Source organism: Aedes albopictus, chromosome 1 (genome assembly GCF_035046485.1).
Source record: "Aedes albopictus strain Foshan chromosome 1, AalbF5, whole genome shotgun sequence".
Classification (NCBI taxonomy): Eukaryota; Metazoa; Arthropoda; class Insecta; order Diptera; family Culicidae; genus Aedes; species Aedes albopictus.
The window spans coordinates 47,660,522-47,680,693 of NC_085136.1; the positions used below are offsets into that span (position 1 = coordinate 47,660,522).

At 37.2% G+C, this 20,172-nt stretch overlaps 1 protein-coding gene across 2 annotated transcripts in view; it reads left to right on the forward strand.

Annotated features, from left to right (window-relative positions):
• Window positions 1–20,172, forward strand: part of LOC109397845 (uncharacterized) — a 313,472-nt gene that overhangs the window by 105,591 nt on the left and 187,709 nt on the right. For both annotated transcript variants that reach the window (XM_062844469.1, XM_062844470.1), the window contains one exon: window positions 1,037–1,572. In XM_062844469.1, the coding sequence (XP_062700453.1) occupies window positions 1,501–1,572 (72 nt within the window). In that variant the 5' untranslated portion in view covers window positions 1,037–1,500. The remainder of the gene's footprint in view (window positions 1–1,036; window positions 1,573–20,172) is intronic.

Consider the following 20,172-nt stretch of genomic DNA (forward strand, 5'->3'; position numbering starts at 1 on the left):
GAGTGCTAATATAACCCATTTTCTATTAGCTTTCAACTGCTTTTTACAGAACTTGGCCAAAAAATGTAGGAAAAAAGTAATTAAGTAAATTAACTCTTGATGTCATCGACCAAAAGCTTGGGGTCGGCAAGCCTCGTTGGATAAATGTACGACTCCTGCTGTAAAAATCATCATTTTGCAACTCGTTACATAAATAACTATTAGATGACGAAAAATGATATTTAAATTATATTTAGTCACCACTTGACAGCACATAGATGCATGAGGTTGTGTAAACAAGAATTCCATTCAAACACACAAGTCATGCATGCAGATTTGATGACTTATACTCAAGAAAGTTTTAAAGGAACCTGAAATAGTCCAATGGTTCGTAAATTTCGTGGTCTTTTTGGGGACAGGAGGGGGTCTGGTTCAAGTCTACGCTCTATACAAATTTTAAAATTTTTGGTTGGAAGAAACTCTGACAGGGAAGGAGGTGGTCTAAGATGTCTAAAATTTGGTCTATATGGCTTGTGAACACCCTCCAATTTAATTTTTCATTAATGTGTGTCTTGATTCAAACCGGATACGCAATATTTTGGCAATGGTTCGCAGAATGTACTCCAATCGCACCGCGGTACCCGATCCGTAAACACCACTAGGATAGTGAGTGAATTTTTCCGATGGAACAAAAAAAAATTAATGGTTATTTCAATGTAATATCACTGGTATTATCTATGTGTGCACAGAACAAACTCATAATACGTTTGCGTTTACCTCAAATACTTTTGATGTTTCAATATTTTTCTCTGCGAATGAAAGCATCCGTTCCATTACAGCAATGACATCCTTTTCCGTTCAATGCACTGACCTTCGCCTCAATTTGGTCTCTTGTTCAATCAGCAGCACCAAAATCCTTAAGACATGTCAATTAGCCATATCTCAATCACCATTGCTGACCGCTAATTACCATGCAACTGCAATTCCATTAACATGACACACGCAAAACAAAAAAGTTGATAACCACTCTTTTTTTCTCCGCTCTGTTTACTTACAGATTCACACATCTTCCTGTTTCGGAACTGCCAGATGTAGTAGAGTGCTCTTCATCGTCTTCACAACTCCAAGAATCTCCAAACAAGCCCGGCGCGCCTCTACCGGCAGGCACGCGTGCGTGGTTGTCGAACAGTTTAAAGTCAAGTGACAACGCGCTGCCCGTTTGTCCGAATGATACGGATAAGTGTGACTACAAGCGCATGCCAATATTTGTTTTGAACCGCGTTTCAGTTATTTTTCTGCTCCCCATTCGAAATACCCCCTGGTTTCGAACGACTTTGAGCGAGAATAAGACCTCTGCTGCTTCGAGTCGAGTTAGCGCGACTGACTGGGACGTGCCGCGCGTGTGCGTATCGCAGTAAGCGGTGAACTTCACCGTTTCGGAGTGTAATCAAAGCGAGGACTTTTGTGTGTGCAGCTTCTGGAATTGGAATAATACGAAGCGAAAAAAACTAGCAGACGAAAATGGCTTCGCAAATTGCGTCGGCGAACGTCGACATCACCGCCATCAGAGATGAGGATCTCCTGCGGAAAATGGTAAGTTTGCCCTAATAAAACGTCAATGCAGTACAGAAATAAGTTATAATTCTCATGGCTGTTTGAGAATTAAACAAACAATGTTAAAACTTTAAATTTAACTGTTCCTCTATGGTTTATATTTCTCGTACGTATGACTGTATAGTTCTGATCAAATACAATTATATCCTAGCTAGATTTTTACAATGTTTCATTTTTGGCTGTAGTTTGTACCTTTGTTATATTATTATTGTTGTGTGTGGCATTCCTTCGATTTAGTTTTGTTCGGGTCAACTAGGCAAATCGATAAACGAACGGAGATAATGAGTGGGCTGGATTGTTGCGTTTTTATTGGGACGACGACTGAGCGCAAAACACTAATCGACAACAGGTGAACACCAATGGAGTCTGTAGAAATAAAAAAGATCGTTGAAAGTGTAGCATTGGTGCGCAGCAAATGTTGCAACTTAATTAAGCCATTTATCGAGGCTACCGCGTTTTATTGTGATTTATTTATGACCTTTCACAGATTGACTGTGGCTGTTAATATTCACAGCTTTCTTGTCTCACTTCCTGGAAAGGGCGTGACAGATATGAGTTATGTCATTGAATCTACGATGGAAACAATTTATTCATTCATTTAGTGTCAACACTCAGTCACTACCTTTCAAAGTGTTCCATATTGATGTTTTCCCTGATTAACGTTTTTCCAGCACTGCAAAGGGGATTTTTTTTACTACCGTACGGGTTTGGCCCGAAGGGTCTCAGATTTTCATGATGTTTTTTCCACAGGCAGGGCTAATGGATATAAATGGATAGGGTATGGGACCATTTGGGCAGCAGCACCTATTTTGGGCACTTGCAACTATAACTCAGTCAATTTCAAACCAATTGATTCGAATTTTTGCACATGGCTAGATACTGTGCGTATCTGATTGTGTCTCGAAAATCAAGTGAATCGGTTCAAAATTGACTGAGTTATAGCAGCATGTGCCCAAAATAGGTGCTCCTGCCCAAATGGTCCCAGACCCTATATAAACAAAAAAATGAGAAAAATTCAGGGTCGCCTATTTTTCCGGAAAACTCAGGTGGATTTTTTTTGTTTTCCCCTGACACTACTTACTTTGAAAAATCATAACTCAAGAACGAAGCATCGAAGAAACAAAGTTTTTTTTAGAACAAATTTTCTCATGAATTAAAAAAAAATATGAATGATGATGATATTGTTCTACCATCTATTGTAGCAAGGCAGCTGCCTATAGCACTGGAATAATCTGAAAAGCGATTTGATCAAGATTGTGCTGTTGTTAGTGGTCAGTCATTCTCCAGTATGAAGGGCCAAAAAGGCTTGTGCGGATTCGCAAGCAGAGACACTTGCGCGAAACCCGCGTCAGGGGAAAAGAATCTCCTTCCAGAAGAAAGTTCTCACGAACAACTGCAAAATCTAGCCCTCGATTGACAGAATACTCCCAATAGATGGGGTCGAAGAGCCCGCCCTCAATCCACGAAATGTTAACAACAAGGAGGAGGCAGTTCCAAGCTCCTGTCCAAATCGTTTCAATCGGGTGCCCTGATGGTCCCTCCCTTTCCCAATATATGATAAGATATGTATATGTAATGTATGTCAGTGTGTGTTGTGTATGTTTTGTTATACATTTGTTTGAAAAACAATCATAATCATGATTAATAAGCATTTATAAACAAAACATTTACCTGATTACTCCTGAAATAGAATGTGGATTAGCAACCAAACATTAAAAAAAGAACATCAAATCTCGATCCTGGAATGTCTGCTCACCACTGATCGGCCACTTTAGGCATGAAAACATTAGCAAGATCGAAATTTGATGCGGTGGTAACTGTGGAAAAAGTTTTCCACAGTTGAGAAAATTCGTAAAGAAAAGCCGGAAGGTTATTTTATAAGCTTCAATCGCTGAATTTTTGGAATGCACTTTTTTTCGTTTTTGAGTTATGGTCAATTTTGTTAAAAAATGTCCAAATATGCCAGAAAGCCTTTTCTTTAAAAAATTATAACTCAAGAACAAAGCATCGTAGAAACAAAGTTTTTTATGAAAATGAAAGCAAATTTTCTCAGGAGTAAAAAAAATATATGAAGTGGAAAAAGTTTTCCACAAAATTTTCCACCGTTGAGAAAATTCATAATGAAAAGCCGGAAAAACTATGCCCGAACTCGTGGAAAGTTTTCTAAAAAATGTTTTTAAGAAGGTTAATTTCATAAGCTTTGATCTGTGAAATTTTTGGAATGTACTTTTCTTTCGTTACTCGTTACCACGAGAGTTTTGCTATAGATTTTCGAGAGATTCCTTGAGGACGTCCATTCTTCAGGATAAAAACTAAAAAAAAACTTACTTCATTTCTCTCATGTGCATTTCTTGATGAAATTGCGTACCGTCATTGGGGATGGCAATGTGTCAGAGGGGCGAGTATGGGTCAAAACATATGAAATATCTCATCGAATATTGCGAATATCGAATCAAAAATTTTGTGGTGTCTGCCTTGTAGTTGCCAGCAGTTCTTGTAAAAATGAGGTTTTTAGAGCATTTAGTTAATTTTTGATAAATCATCGAAATAGCTTGAAAATAAGGCCTTTTTAAAATATCATTTTTAAGGCTCGATGAAACATCATCTTTTAGGTGCATCGATACTTCTTAGAATATCAATCTCATATTCATTATATTTATCATAATATAGTATTGGTTAGTAGTATCAACCTTGAACAGAAGTTTATTAACAAACTTTGTTGTCAATGGGGAACCACTTCGGACCAATTCGGAAAAGAATACTCATTCAATTGCATCGATCAGGCATAGCCTGCTGTAAAACAAATGCTAGCCTACAACACGTACTATCGGTCTTAGTTTTTTTTTTTCTAAATAACGAAATCTTATGAAACTACTGACACGAATGCCTTGTTAATGTAAAATGTCATAAATGAAAAAAAAAATATGAAACTGATGTTACCATAATTAAAAAAATATAAAAGTGGCAATTTTACCCCTCCTAAAAACAAAATTAATTCTAGATAATGGAAGAATATCAATCCAAGGACCAGTAAGTTTGTGTATCTATAACCTGGGAGTAGCTTCAAAATTTCTTCTCAAATTTCTCTAATAATTTTTCAAAGAATACGGTACAAAAAGTAATGCAGATAAACTCCGTGGTGTATTATGTTAACATTTTTTTTTCTAAACTTATTGCAGGAACTCTTTTTACGAGTTCAGTGAGAATTCCTCCAAAGATACCCCTAGGAAATCCTTGAGAATTTCCTTCAAATTTTTTTTAGATTTTCCCAGGAATTATCTAGAAATTATTCTAGAAACTTCAAGACATTCCTCCAGCCTTTCCCTTTAAAAAATCAGCTCGTCCAGAAGTACCTTGACAGATTTAAGAGGAGTTCCTCTAGCGATTACTTAAGATGTGTCAGATTGTCCAGTTATTATTTTAGTAATTCCTCAAAAGATTCTTGCAGGAAATTCTCCAGAAATTCCTTCTGGTATTCATCCCAAAATTCTTCTATCGATTTCTTCCGATATTTTTTTTGTAGGAAGTTTTTCTAAAAATTTTGTTGGGGGGGATTTTTGTTCACTAATACCTTTTAGTCATTTTTATTTGGAACGGAGGCTCCAACAACGGAGTGACATTGATTTTCTTAGCAACGTCACTCCCAACGTATTTACTTCGCATTTATACCGCATACTATACGGAGCAGCTGACGAGATGTCGCCGTTCCTTGTTTTATTCCAAATATATTCAATGACGCTGCACAGTAGGCCTGGCCGCTGCAATACTTGTAATGTATCTCAGATGCACTGCAATTACTGATAATGACAAGAAAAATTATAAAAGTCGTCGATTTTATCATTTTCCAGGATTCTTCCAAGAGATGGCTGTATACGTGTAGACTAGAATAGACTAGACTAAACTAGACTAATACCTTCTAGTCATTTTGCATAAATACACACAAGATTTCCTCCGGAAGAATCTCCATGAGCTCTTTCCAGGTATGCTTCAGAACTTCCTCCACGAACCCCTTGAAGAATTTCTCCAGTATTCTTTCTGTAATTTCATAAAACATTTATGTAAAAATCTGAAAAAATTTTCAGAGGTATCTCCGAAGGAATCTCATAAGATATTTCTGAAAGAACCGCAAAAAAAATCCAAATTCAATTAAACCTCCTTGAGATTTATTCAGTTACCGCTGAAGAAATTTCCATGGGATTCCTGGAGGAACACTTGAAAAAAAAAAATCCGAAGAAACGCTGAAATTCAAAAAACAATCCAGATGCATTTCTGAAAAAAAATATAAAAAAGTTTCTGAAGAAATCCTTTGCTGACATCCATGGAAATATCTTTAAACTACTGAAGAAGTCTCAGGAGATATTTCTGAGGAGATTCCTGAAATAGTTTTAGACTTGGTTTTAGAAGTCATCCGTGGAGGAACTTTCTATGAAATCTTTGTTTTTTTTTATTTAACCTTTCGAAAGCGCGCCATCAAGCAACCGATACTGCACCGCGCAAGCGCTGTTTATAACGAGCGAGGTTTTTTGGTAGTGTTGCACTTTTTACAACAGCGCGCGCGAAATCGTATAAGAATTTATAATACATGTTTAGTAAAATTCCTGAAGAAATCACTTATCAAAATTCATGGAGGACTATATACTGAAATATTTCCCGGAAGAATTTTTGAACGTATTTTCGAATGGATCCTTGGAAAAATGTCTGAAGAAACGCTTCAGCTCCTATAATTTCAGTTGAAGTTTCAAGGAATTATTTCTAAAGAAATTTCAGAATTTCCTAACGAATCTGAGTAAAAATTCCTGTAGGTATACTTGGTTTAAACCCTGGAGGAATTTCTGGAATACGTGGAGAAACTTCTGGCAGAGTCACTGTTTGGATTTCTGCTGGAATGAACTTCTGAAGGAATTCCTGGAGACATCCCTGCGGATATTTCCACGAGAATTCTTAGAGAATTTCATTAAATAAAAACACAGGAGGAGTTTGCGAAAAAATATCTGTGCGTATTACTGAAGGTATCCATAGAAGATTTTTTTTTAAAGAAACCGCAGGAGGGATTTCTGAGAAAAAAAACTGGAAGAACCCCTAGAGATATATTTGAACACATCTATCGCTAACACAATTTAAAAGGAGGATTCCTGCAAGAATCCTTTGCTTGGATTGCTTTATAGAGAAATTGCTGGAGTTATTTCTGAAGTGGGGACGTCCACAAATTACCTTACGCTTTGGGTGGAGGCTCTGCAAAGTGTTAAATACATAAATTTCGGAGGTCCCATACAAAAAGTTACCATTGGGAGAGTGGAGTTGAAAATGGACAATTTTTGCGTAACGTAGTTGATGCTTTCTTATCAATCAATTCTTTACAAAATTTAAGGAGGAACCTTAAACATCTCTAAATAATACATATTTCTAAAGTAATATTTTGAAGATTTTTTGAATTTGAATTTTGAATTTCTTGATTAATCCTTGGGGGAATTTCTCATGCAAGAAAGGTTTTCTTGAAGATTTTTTTGTGAAATTTGTTACCGGCGGGTTGAATAAATGCACCGATTGTTTTCTCCATAATCATTCTATTCAGGTCCCTCGTGCTCCGAAAACATCCCCACGCTAGACGCCCTGAGACCTGGGACTAAAAGAGGTTTTGGAGACCCACCCCGTAGACGGCCGCGGCTTGGACCAGCTGTCTGGGGCTTAAGCCGGTACTCTTCCAGAACCGAGCAGTCCCTTGGCTCAAAATTAGGGTCTTATAAATTTCAGTAGGTTTCTGTTGAGGATTTTTGAAATAATAATGGAATGTTTTTTAAGGATTCCGTGGACGATTTTTATTTTTTGTAATGAATATTTGAAAGAATCTCTATCCCTGAAAAAACGATATTTTTTTGAAGATTGAGTAGGATTAGGAATCGAATTATCCGTCATCGGATAAGCCAGGGATTTTCAGATCGTGCACCGCGATGCTCTTGATCCACCGCAAGTCCTTAAAAAATGCACCGCGGCACTTCGTAATGCGTTCATTGACTATTTTTCGAAATTGAATAAATCGAAAGCGAGTACAAGGGCATTACACGACAATGCTATTGAAAGGTATTCCAAGTGAGAACATTCATCTGAATTCAAGACGTTAATTCAACCTTTCAAAAAGCATGATGTTTCCGAAAAATTATGGAAGAAATCTACCGAAAGCCTCGGCAGTTATATCAACATTATTATCTTCTGAATTCATTATGGACATTCACAACAACTCACATCCTAAAAGAAATCAGCAATGTATCAATAACTAATCCAACTAATTTTCCTGCACTATGACATGACAAGAATCCTACTAAATACATGCTTATGAATCTCAAAAGAATTTTCTAGTACATTATCCAAAAAACCTAAGATGAATCTACCAAAAAGCCTTTCGGCGAATTGTCATGGTTCTAAAAAAAATAATGACATGCGATCGCGAAGCAAATATTCTCCATAAAGTGCACCGCGTGCCAAAAGGTCTGAGAACCCCTGGAATAAATAAGCGATTCACAGCCTCACCCATTAGTAGGCTAACTGAAGATGCGAAGTCATAGAAAATATTGAAAAAAAAAACTTAAAATTGCTCGGCGGCGTGGAAAAGTATGAACAGCGGCGCGCCGGGTCTACTTAACTGGCGACGGCGAAAAAAAACCTCGATACGCTCTTCATTAGATGGTAATAAGAAGCAAAATTAAAATAACAAGAACCTATACCATAATATTGTATCAAATATAGCTAGGTACTTGTTATTGTAAATATTGTCCAAATAACAAGTCCGAAGTCTGCCAGGGGAGCGTCCATAAATTACGTCACGCGAAAATGGTCCATTTTAAACCCCCCCTCCCCCCTATGTCACACTTTTTGTATGAGACCTCTGAAAATTTTGTATGAGTCGTCACACTTCGCTGAACCCCCCCCTCCCCCCTCAAAGCGTGACGTAATTTATGGACGTTCCCCAGTGCAGAAATATGGGTGCAATATAAAACAATAAAAGTTTCACAAACAAATCCAAAAGTGAATAAATAAATCGAAATTTCCCATAAATATCTGATTTCAATAAGTAAATTAACAACTGCGCTGTCCAAAGTCGCATAGTCGACGTAAGTGCCACTGTAGTTTTCAACTAACTTTAAAAATTTTAATAATGAAATAATTTGAGGTTCTTCTACGTTGACATAGCTGTAAGAGTTAGCTGTTGTGCTCTATTGAATAAAATCAGTCACAAATGTTTCCATGCGTTTAATATTAGTCAGTTTATATTGAATTTGTCAATGGTCATTACGCCGGCTATGCGAACGTGGGCAGGGCAATAGAAAGTGTATTTTTCCCACAAGAAAAAGTTTGAATTTTCCATTTTAAAAATCCAAAATTTGAAAATTTTCAATAAAAATATCGAAAAATCGAAATGTCAATATATGTAAAATAACGAGCAACGGCTTTCTATTAAATACCTAACTATGTACGGCTTAGACACATTCCACGCGTTACGTTTTGCGCAAGAATCAAACTTTTGTTTTCAAAAATTGTTATGTTTAATAAATGCCAACCAGCATGTCAAACGATTAGATTTGAATATAAGATTAATTTTATGCTTTCTAATTGGGAATTGGACCTTTGTACTTCGAAAGAAATCGAGAAAAACAGCATAACTGGACACCATCGCAAAAAATGAGGAATTATAACCGAACGACAAGAAATTTGCTTCTTTCTAGAAGCTGTTACCAAAGTTTCAGGTACTATTCGAAGATTATTATATTATAAGTATTTAGCGGTACTAACTGAACAGATTGATTTGCTGCGTAAGCCATGATTTTCTGCTTATTTGAAATGTTCCATTATTTTGCGAATGAAATAATCAAAGATTGCATTGGTGATCACGACGTTTGATCCGTTTAATCAGGTTACGCTGTTAAGTGAATCCCCCTATTATCTTCATTTTGGTGCAAAAAGAATCAAAATCGACAGCAAGAGCTCGGATATATCGTTCAATGAAGTTCAAAAACCGCGGTGTAGAAGTGCGTGGAATGTGTCTTTAGTAGACGAACTTGGTGGTCTAGTGGCTACCGCTTCGAGTTCTCATATGCAGAAGGTTCTGGGTTCAATCCCTGGCTTGTCCTTTTCCTCCTACTTAGTATCATTCCATCCACTTATTTATACTCTCTTCTCTACATACACATCTAATTTGTAAACATATCGCCCCCTTAATGCTAGAACTAGGTAACTCGTTTTTGGAAGCGCAGGAAAAAGTGACTGGTAAAAATTATCCTGCTATAAAACAAATTCTTTTTAGGTCTTAAAAACTGAATCATTATAGGTTTTCGTAGTTTCAATAAACGAGGCTTTGTTTATTGTGGAGTATGCTCAGATATAAACATAATTCTCAAGATTTCGCAAAACCAGTTACCTAGTTCTAGCATTAAGGGGCCGATATGCTCCTTCACGGAAAAAAATCCATTCCCATCACCATGAATAAAAAATCATGGTCTTATGATGTCTTCCAATTCATAATAGCATGGTAATAATTCATAATATCATAAATGAGTTGTCTAGATATATGAATAGAAGCACGCACTTTCATGAATTCTAATCATGGTCGCTACCTAGCGTTACACGTCTCTGCCATTTGCAATAATATAATTCGCGCGGTCGTTCAGCACAGACGTGTGTAGAAAACTAGCTGATATTTCAATTCGGTTGATTTTTATTTTGTTTACTACGGGTAAGTGGAGAAACTTTTCAATAAATAATTGATTAACATATATTCATATTTTAGAAAATGGAACAGAATCAATCCCAGATAGAAACTGTTGCCGAGCCAGCACTACCGCTGATAGCTGCTCCAGTGACCAAAGAGCAGAAAAAATACAATCTGGTGCTAGATCCGGATGCGCCGGAGCTCCCACTCCAATATTTTATGACGAAATTCACAAGAGTACAAGTGGAAAGATTTAAAATATGATTCGCGGTGAAGATTAAAATAGTAACTCTTGTCACTTCAATTTGAAGAAGAGAGGGTAGCTGAAGAGAAATCGATTATGTTACTTTCGTCCTTATTCAAACTCAATCTAGGGTTTCTCACAACCATGCTGGTATTTATTTCTGTTCTATTTCAATTCATTGGTAATGTATGCACCTATCTCATTTTTCTGCGCACATCAATTGAAACCCCACTGTCATTGTTTTTTTTTTATTTAGGTAATGTTATATTGTTTAACTAAAGCGATACCAACTAAAACGTATTGCTTGCTCACAGGAAAAGAAGGATGAAGTCATATAAAAAGCATTTGGGACCATCGACAATTCGCATCCAGGATCATAAAATTATTTTTTGATTTTATGAATTTGTTCATGGTTCCATCTCGCCCAACCATAAATTTATAAATGTAGCTTCAAAGCATATGGGGCCATCGACGACGAAATCACAAAAATACTTTTTGATTTCATGAATTCTAATCATGGTTCCATCTCGCCCAACCATAAATTTATAAATGTAGCCTCAAAGTATTTCGGACCGTCGACGACGGAATCACAAAAATACTTTTTTGATTTCATGAATTCTAATCATGGTTCCATCTCGCCCAACCACAATTTTATGAATGTAGCCTCAAAGCATTTGGGACCATCGACGACGGAATCACAAAAATACTTTTTGATTTCATGAATTCCAATCATGGTTCCATCTCGCCCAACCATAAATTTATGAATGTGGTTGAAAAGCATCAGAACGATAGACAAAATCATAAAAATAATTCTTGATCTTATGAGTGCTATTCATGGTTATCGGCTAATTTATTCATAAATTCATGGTTATATTTCTCATTTTTGGTCGTCGAAAACCAAAACAATAACGGGTACATTGCGTTACGGTGAAATAAAACATAAGAACATGAATTAAAATCATGGTGTATATTTATAACATAAAATCATAAGGTTATCGGGAAATCATGAGTTATATTCAAGATTTTGGGAATGGATTTGTTTCCGTGTTGCCTAACCATCGCTAGAACTGGAAAAGGAAGGATGAAAAGTCGTTTTCCTTCCTTCCAACTTCCACAGCACAGTGTAAGCCTACTTTACAACCAAGCGAACTATTTCGGTTCACAGTAATCTTTATTCAATCTATCACTTTACGCCTGGCATCCACGCACCAATGCGTAAATCCCTATGCCAAAAATCAACATTTCCCAACAACACTCCGACATTCGCATGACCTTGTGCTAGCGCAGATGACTCAACGGCCTGTTGGCAACAAGCGATTGCAGTCACCATTTTCCTCCCCATCCCCACATTGATCTGAAACCTAACGTAGCAGGCGCCATAGTCGCCTAAAAATAGAAGATCATCAATACTCACACACTTAAAATGCCTGCTTGTTTACAACATTTCTGTAAGAGTGAAAGAGAAGGAGAGCATTGGCCTGCATTTTCTTTTCATAGATAATTTATTCATTTCTCTCTCTTCTTGGCGTAACGTCCTCATTGGGACAAAGCCTGCTTCTCAGCTTAGTGTTCTATGAGCACTTCCACAGTTATTAACTGAGAGCTTCCTCTGCCAATGACCATTTTGCATGCGTATATCGTGTGGCAGGCACGAAGATACTCTATGCCCAAGGAAGTCAAGGAAATTTCCTTTACGAAAAGATCCTGGATCGACCGGGAATCGAACCCGTCACCCTCAGCATGGTCATGCTGAATACCCGTGCGTTTACCGCCTCGGCTATATGGGCCCTTTAATTTATTCATTTATTTATTGCAATTTTTATTTTGTTACGCCAATGATTCCATCCCAATTTCATAACTGATGGCAATTTGGGAATAATTTAAACGAATTTGTTTAATATGGAATGTTCAATTGTCTGTCTTAAAACTGTTATGCGCTGTATTTGCAACCCTAAATGCATTTAATGACAAAATACTAATATTTCATACTATTAAATTATACATTTGTTCAATAGATCCATGAAGTAATAGTAAAACTCGTTCTTCAGTTATTTTCACTGTAAGTAAAGGAATAAGTTTTACTTGGGTAGTCTTAATTAGGTGTACGTAATAAAGTGACCTACACTTGATTTAACACTGCAATCAACAGATTTAGTGTTCCAGGGACACCAATAAGATTTCGTGTGACTGTCTTCCATTACCTCAGGGTTTGCAATCGCATCCTGTGCTTGATGATCTTATTCGAATAATGTACACGCATTACATGCACTGCACATGCACTTACATTCCCATGACACCGATCTTTGCGGAAGTTATACAACAAAGTACCATGCCATAAGAATGTTTAATGATTCCGTCCCGTTGTCCTCCTGTGTCCCTTTCATCTTGGTCATTGTCACAGATTGTCGTCGCTTTCGATCGATTCAACGATCGGTTCCTCCTTCAACACTTATCCGCTTCTCGTGCGAGCGATCGACCGAAGTGTGTTATTTCCATTTAGGGTAGCATGGTTCACCTTCCTCGCCAATCGTTGTTGCTCTTAAACTTCGACCGAGGGACCACCAGACCAGACATCAGGGATGACCTTCCTTGGGTCTGAAACGACTAGCACTTCCCTTCCTCTCCCCGTCGGTGTCTGTGTAACTTATCGCCACATACCCGATCAGAAAGGGATAATAGAATTGATAATATTGGTGTTGCCATTTGAAAGATGTTTTCTTTAGAAATCCTCTACATAGAGATGAGCGGAAGTTAGATACGTCGATTCAGCAACGCTGTTTGTTTTGTTTACAACAGCTGCCAACACTTGCTACAAAGCTAGATGTTCAAACTTTGTGCGTGACTTCGTTGTGGTTCAAGTTGTTTTGTTTACATTTTCTAATTATGGTAGAATTTTTTTTTCAAAATTTTGTTGAAATGGCGGAGCAATCGAAGAAATCTGAAATTCATTGCAAAAGTAGTGTTACGCTAATCATATCGGCAGAAGCAGCAATGGAAGTTTTTTTTCGACAAGTTCAGCAACAAAAGTGTCGTCATAAGCATGAGCTTTTGAAAGCAGAATTAATACATTTTTATCTTTTTGCTAAACATACATATGCCGCCAATATCTCGATATTAAAAATAAATAATTTTAATTTATTTAGTTCCGATTGCAAAACCGTTCAAATGACGCCTTCCTACGAACGATAAGCATGTTCATTTGGCCCACACTTTGACAGTTCTCTCTGCACGATTGGCTCACAATAGCCGCCTCCGCAGATCTCTATAATGTAGGATTACTAGTTTTCTTGTAGTAAGAATGTGTTTTGATTTAAAGTGTTGAAAATTGTGACAGAAATCATCCAGTGACAACACAATTCTAACATCAGCTCTGCAGTCTTGGAAATTAAAATGACTGTTTCATACTTGTCCTGACATTTCATATCTGCTTCGAGAGTCCTCTTTAAGAGTAAAATCTAAATTTTACGCTTGAAAAAGTTTCAAAGAAGAGTCGAAACGTTGGGATAAAGCTAAAACAATGGTTATGAATCTCCAAGACTGCAGCATCGATTACTGCATGTTATTTGACTATGCTTTGCCCAAATTCGTAAAAATGCTCATAGAAATATCAATCCTAGATATAGTTTTGTTATTCCTTCCCAATCGGGCAACTCACCTTTACTCAAACATTCTTTTTATTGCCTTTAGTCGAGCGGCGGATTCCGTCGGGTTATATATGGTTATGGACGTCGGTCGCGAACAGTTGACCGTCAATCAGTTGAAGAGTCGAGACGGCGCGGCGGTGGCATCATCTCTGGCACTCGCCGCGCGCCGCCGATTGATGCGTGATCTTTGACGCCTCAAGCTCAAGTATAAGCAATTTGGTGTTCCTCCGTCCGATGCGATGGGTGCTGATGGGCGCCGGGATTTGAGGAAACGCAATCGTGTTGCGATCGGTCAAGTGAGTGCTCATATTGTTGACCTACTGGACTGCAAACGAGAGAAGTTGATTTACTGTGGAGTTTCGAGGGTAGTGATTAAGTAGATATTGGAAGTAGACGTGTGCGCCGAAGCAGTTTTCACCGGCGGCGGCGTGTATAGTAATTTGAGGTAGCGGCGGCGGCGACGCCGGCGCCACGCCGTTCGCCCTATTCGGCGGCGGCGGCGGCGTAATCGGCGTGATCTTATTTTTTGTGTGAAATGCTAGAAAACTTTAATACAGAATAATTTGTTCCTGTACTGGAGTACAATTTTCATCTACTTTGTGTGAAAGGTGTAAACGTATATAAATCAGAGAATTCAAAAAAAACTATCCTTGCAAGAATTATGCTATAAATTTAAGAGAGAATTCTTGAGGACGTTTATAAAATTTATAAAGGATTCCTCTCGAGTGAAATTCACAACGTCTCTTCTTAGGATATTCTTTTCTAAAACTCATTTTAGACCAGTGCTGTCATGGTAAAATCTGATTTTCTATGGAGTTCTGTTACACTGGGAAAAAAATCTTCATTCCTTCTATGTGTCCGGGACATGGATTTTTGCAATGGGGGTAAACAAATGTTTTCCATTAGTGCGACTCATACTTTTGATGAGGCACCATACAGCAGCGACTCATACAATTTAGAGCACATACTGTTCATGCGCTAATTTGCCTGCGTTATCGGGTATTGGTTGCATATACTTTGGATGTGGTTTGGCACATGGATATTTGCCATTAAGTATGAGGCAATTTTCCTGAGTGTAGGGTTCTTTTCAGGAATGCCTAGAAGGATTTTAAAAATTCTTTTATGTGTTTCTTCAGGAATTCCTCCAGAAAATTCTCAATAGATTCTTCTGGAAGTTCCTCCAGGGGGCTTCCTGGAAGATCCTCAGATATTCCTCCACGGGTGGGATCGCAAAACTTATCTAGAGATAAAGAGCTAAAGAGACGAACCAGCCAAGGGCTGAAAGTCTCTCTAATAAAGACAAATCAATCAATCAATCTAGAGATTTATAGAAACCTTCCTTCATAGATTTTTTCAGATATTTTTTACGCCCCCCTTGAAAAATCCCTCCAAAGATTCTTTCAGGAGTTCTTTTAGAAATCAGAGGATTTATTTGATGTTTCTCCAGAAATATATCAAGAAAATCTCTTCTTGAAATTACTGCCCAGCAATCTCCAGTTTTCCAGGTTATTTCTTTTAGCGATTCCTTCATGAATACTTCACAAGTTCTTCTAGGGAAATTGTATCAGGGAGTTTTATCCACGAATACCGTACAGACATTGTGCAACAAATTCATTCAAGAATCTAGAAGAATGTCCAGGAGTTTTTTCAGAGTTTTTCCCAAATCATCCTTCAACAATTCATTAGTTCATAAAATCGTTTAGTACCTTTGTCTGCAATTTCTGCACGAATTCCCGATGAATTGTTCTCAAGGATTCCTTCAGAAACTTCTTCATGATTTAATTCAGAAATTCCTCAAGGATGTTCTATAAAAATTCCTTCAGCGATTTTATCAGAAACTAATCCATTTTTTTCCTTAATTTTTTTTCCAAAAATTTCTCATAAAATTCTTCTGGAAATTCCTCCAAAGCCAACTCAGGTGTTTTTTACCCTGTTGGGGAAATCAAACCACTGCGTCCTATTAAGGACAAGGTATTTGGAGTACATAGCTCAAAAATTTTAGAGCACTGTTTTTTAGAACCGTTGAACGGTTTTGGATGAAAATGCATCACGCTAATTGTTCAGTGGTTGTCAACAGCGTGATGCATTTTAATCCAAATCCATTCAACGGTTCTAGAAAACGGTGCTCTAGAAATTTTGAGCAATGTACTCCAAATACCTAGTCCTTAATTGAACTTTTGTGGTGAATCTCAAGAGCTCCCCCAAGGACTTTGCCTTGAGCTCCTCCAACGATTATTTCTGAAATTGTCTCAATGAAATTAAATCTTGTCAGAAATTTTTCAACCATTTCTCGCGCTCAGTATCATGCAGTCGTATTTACAATGATCGATTTCTCTTCATCGATTTTCTCTTTGGTTAATAACTTGGCCGGCAAATCATTTTTGGTTGTTTTTGTTGTTTTAGATGCTAGTCCTAGTCGTTCTTCACCGAAATACATTGATAGATCATCCGGCCATTGGTCGTATTTCCCGGAATAATCCGAAGAGAAAATCGATGAAGAGAAATCGATCATTGTAGATACGCCTGTATGATACTAAACGCGAAATTTCTAATTCTTTCAGATAACCCTCCAAGAATAACTCCTACATGTTTTATGTAATTTCAGAAAATACTTCTGTAAATATCTGTGGAATAATATCTCACAAAATTCACGGAGGAATCTCCAAAGGAATCTTAGGAAATATTTCTGAAAGAACCAAAGGAGGCATTCCAAAGAGAAACCATCAAGGCATTTCTTCGGTGACCTCTGACGATATTTTGCAAGGGATTCCTTGGAAGGAAATCATTGGAAAATGTTTGAGGTAATCTCTTACTGACATTCATGAAAAATCCTTAAACTAGTGAAGGAGTCTTAAGTGATATTTCAGATTGAATTCTTTAGTAGGCTTCAGATGGAATCCATGCAGGAATTTCTGAAAGAATCTTTGGAGGATTTTTTGAATAAATTGTTTATCTAATTCCTAAAGATTGTGTTAAAGAATCCCTACGAATTTTATGAAATAATTCTAGAAAGAGTTGCTAAAGAAATTTCTGGAAACTCTCCATCAGAAACCCTTGGAGAAATACCCACAAGCATTTATTAATAAATATTTAGAAAAACCCAAGACAATTTTTTTAACAAAATTCATGGTAGATCTTCGGAAAGAATTCCCGAAGGAATTTATGAACATAGTTTTAAAAGAATCCCTGAAAGAATGTCTGGAGAAATACTCTTCTGAATTTCTTGAAGAATCCGAAGAAAAATTCCTAATGCTATTCTTAGAAGAATTTCAGGAGAAATTACTGGTGAAATACGTGAAGGAATACCCGGAGAAATTCATGAACTGTATGATTTTTTTTCAGAAATCACTGAAATAATATCTACTGGAATTACAAAACAAAATCATGGAAGAGTTTCTGGACAAGGTCACATTTTTGCGTGACCTTATTTATGGATTTTCTAGAAAATCAATGGAGCCATTTCAGGAATTCCATAGAAATTCTTTGGAAAATTTATGGAGGAACTTAAAACACCTTTAAAAAATATTTCTGAAGGAACATTAAATTTTTTTTGAAGAATCCTTGAAGAAATTTCTGAAAGAATTCTGGACTTTTTATTTTTAAGAAAATAAGACGGTGTTAGAATATCAGGAACCCATGGATGGTTTTCTGAAAAAAAAACCTCGGAGAAATTTTTGAAATAATCCATGGGGGAGTTTCTTAAGCATGGGGTGTTTTTAAAGAAGAATTCATGGTGAAATTTCTGGAGGGTCCTCTATAGGAATTTCTGAAGATTGCGTGGAGTATATGCCTTCAAGGATGTAATTCGCAAATTGCCTTGAAAATCTTCCAAGAGATAAATAAAGAATATGTAGGAGGATGTGTTTGTGAACCTAATTGGATCACGGTCAAGAATTTTGTTGATAATTTGTTATAATTTTCAAGAGACTCGCTTAGTACTTGAAATCGAATAAGTGAATAGATATTCAAAGTATAGCTGTAAGAAATCACTAAAGTAAATCACATAAAAATGTCACTTAAAATATACAAGAAGAACTTCAGAAAAATACACCTAATATGCAAAATAAAAATAATAGAAACTGTTTAGAAAATAATATTTGTTCTAAATATGTTTTTCGTGAAGTGTTGGCGAAAAAAATCTTTGTCGTTTTCTCATCGGCGTGGGAAATTTTGTTCGGCGGCATGAAAAAATATGAACAGCGGCGCGCCGGGTCAATTTAACTGGCGGCGGCGGCGTGAAAAAATCGTCGGCGACGGCGGCGCGGCGCGGCGGCGCACACGTTTGGAAGGTCATGCTTTCTGTTGTTCAAATTGAAGAATCAATGAATTGGCATAATAAAGCTATGCCATTTCAGCAACTTTCCTAAAATCTTCTTCTTCTTTATGGCTCGACGTTCGCATTGGAACTTGGCCGACCTCTCTTCAACTTAGTGTTCTCAGAGCAATTCCACAGTTATTGATTAAATGACTTTCTTTGCCTGCCATTGCATGAATTAATATATTGTGAGGCAAGCACAATGATAAACGATGCCCAGGAAGTCGAGTAAATTTTCCCGGCCGGAACGGGAATCGAACTCACCGTCTTCGGATTGGCGAGCCATAGCCTTAACCACTAGGCTAACTGGAGACCCTAAAATAAAAACCTTAATTGATCCACCTAGCGATGATGACGCCTTTCTTGTACCTTTGAATACCCATTTTAACAACACTCAAGTGACATGTTGATGATTATCGTACTTTCATACGTTTAACGAAAATCGATTTCTTGGCACAAGACATCATATGGTTTATTTGGCTAATAATGATTGAGCCTTAGACTCTTTAAAAAAAAAAGCAGCTAGCTTGAATTTTGAGCCACCATTTTTTATTTAAGTTCGCCATCTGGGAAGTTCTGGTCACCATTTTTGGACTCTAGACTTCTTCCCCATATCAAATATTCCCATATTGGTTTTGAAACAAAAACTCCATTAAACAGCTGGGTAACTCTCGCTGAGACCGGCCCACTATTTACACCTTGTCTTCAAAAATGTTTAAGGAGTCGATTTTCTGAAAGCCCTCGCTAAAAAAGTAAGAAAAATGCATTTGGTTACTCAAATTGATGGACCAGACCGTTAGTTAGAGCCACAATAATTTTTGCAGACCCCTCGATTTTGGTCAAATGGTGGCTCATTTAAACCGTTGTAACTCGAAAGTTTCTCCTAAAACCACCTCAAAACGAATTATTGTTGAAAAGAGGAAAGATAGAACTACTATTTACAATAATAAAAAGTTGGGTCGGCCATATTTATTTTGGCCGCCATCTTGGATTTTTACACCAAAACATTTTTTGCACCATGAGGGCAACCACCGATTTTCAAAATTTTTACATCAATTGAAAGCTGAGGCATTAATGCATAACGTATCAAAAAATTAGAGATGTATTTTTTTCCTATCAAAAGTTATCTGCAGTTTTGTAAATTAAGCCACGTTTTCTCCATACATTTCCATGCGCACCGGCAACGACATGCAACAGTATCCGAGTTTACGCCTGCATGTATGCACAAAGGCGCGTGCCGCAAAATTTGGCCAAATCGGAGGCTCGTTTCCGTTTTTGACTGTTTCTCAATGATTCGGGCATTGTTTTCATAACTTTTATAGTGTTTTGAAAAGCTTAAACCTTCAGCTTTCCATCAGTGGACTCAGAATTTAAATTCGTGTTCGTAAACACTGCGAAATAACGCTGCATTTATGTAAACGGCCGGCACCGGGCCCAGTGCGCAAAAGTGGCATGATTTACAAAACGGCAGATAACTTTTGAAGGAAGAAAAAGACACCTCTAATTTTTTGATATGTTATGTATAAATGTCCCAGCTTTCAATTGATGCAAAAATTTTGAAAATCGGTGGTTGCCCTCATGGTGAAAAAAATGTTTTGGTATAAAAATCCAAGATGGCGGCCAAAACCAATATGGCCGACCCAACTTTTTATTATTGTAAATAGTAGCTCTATCT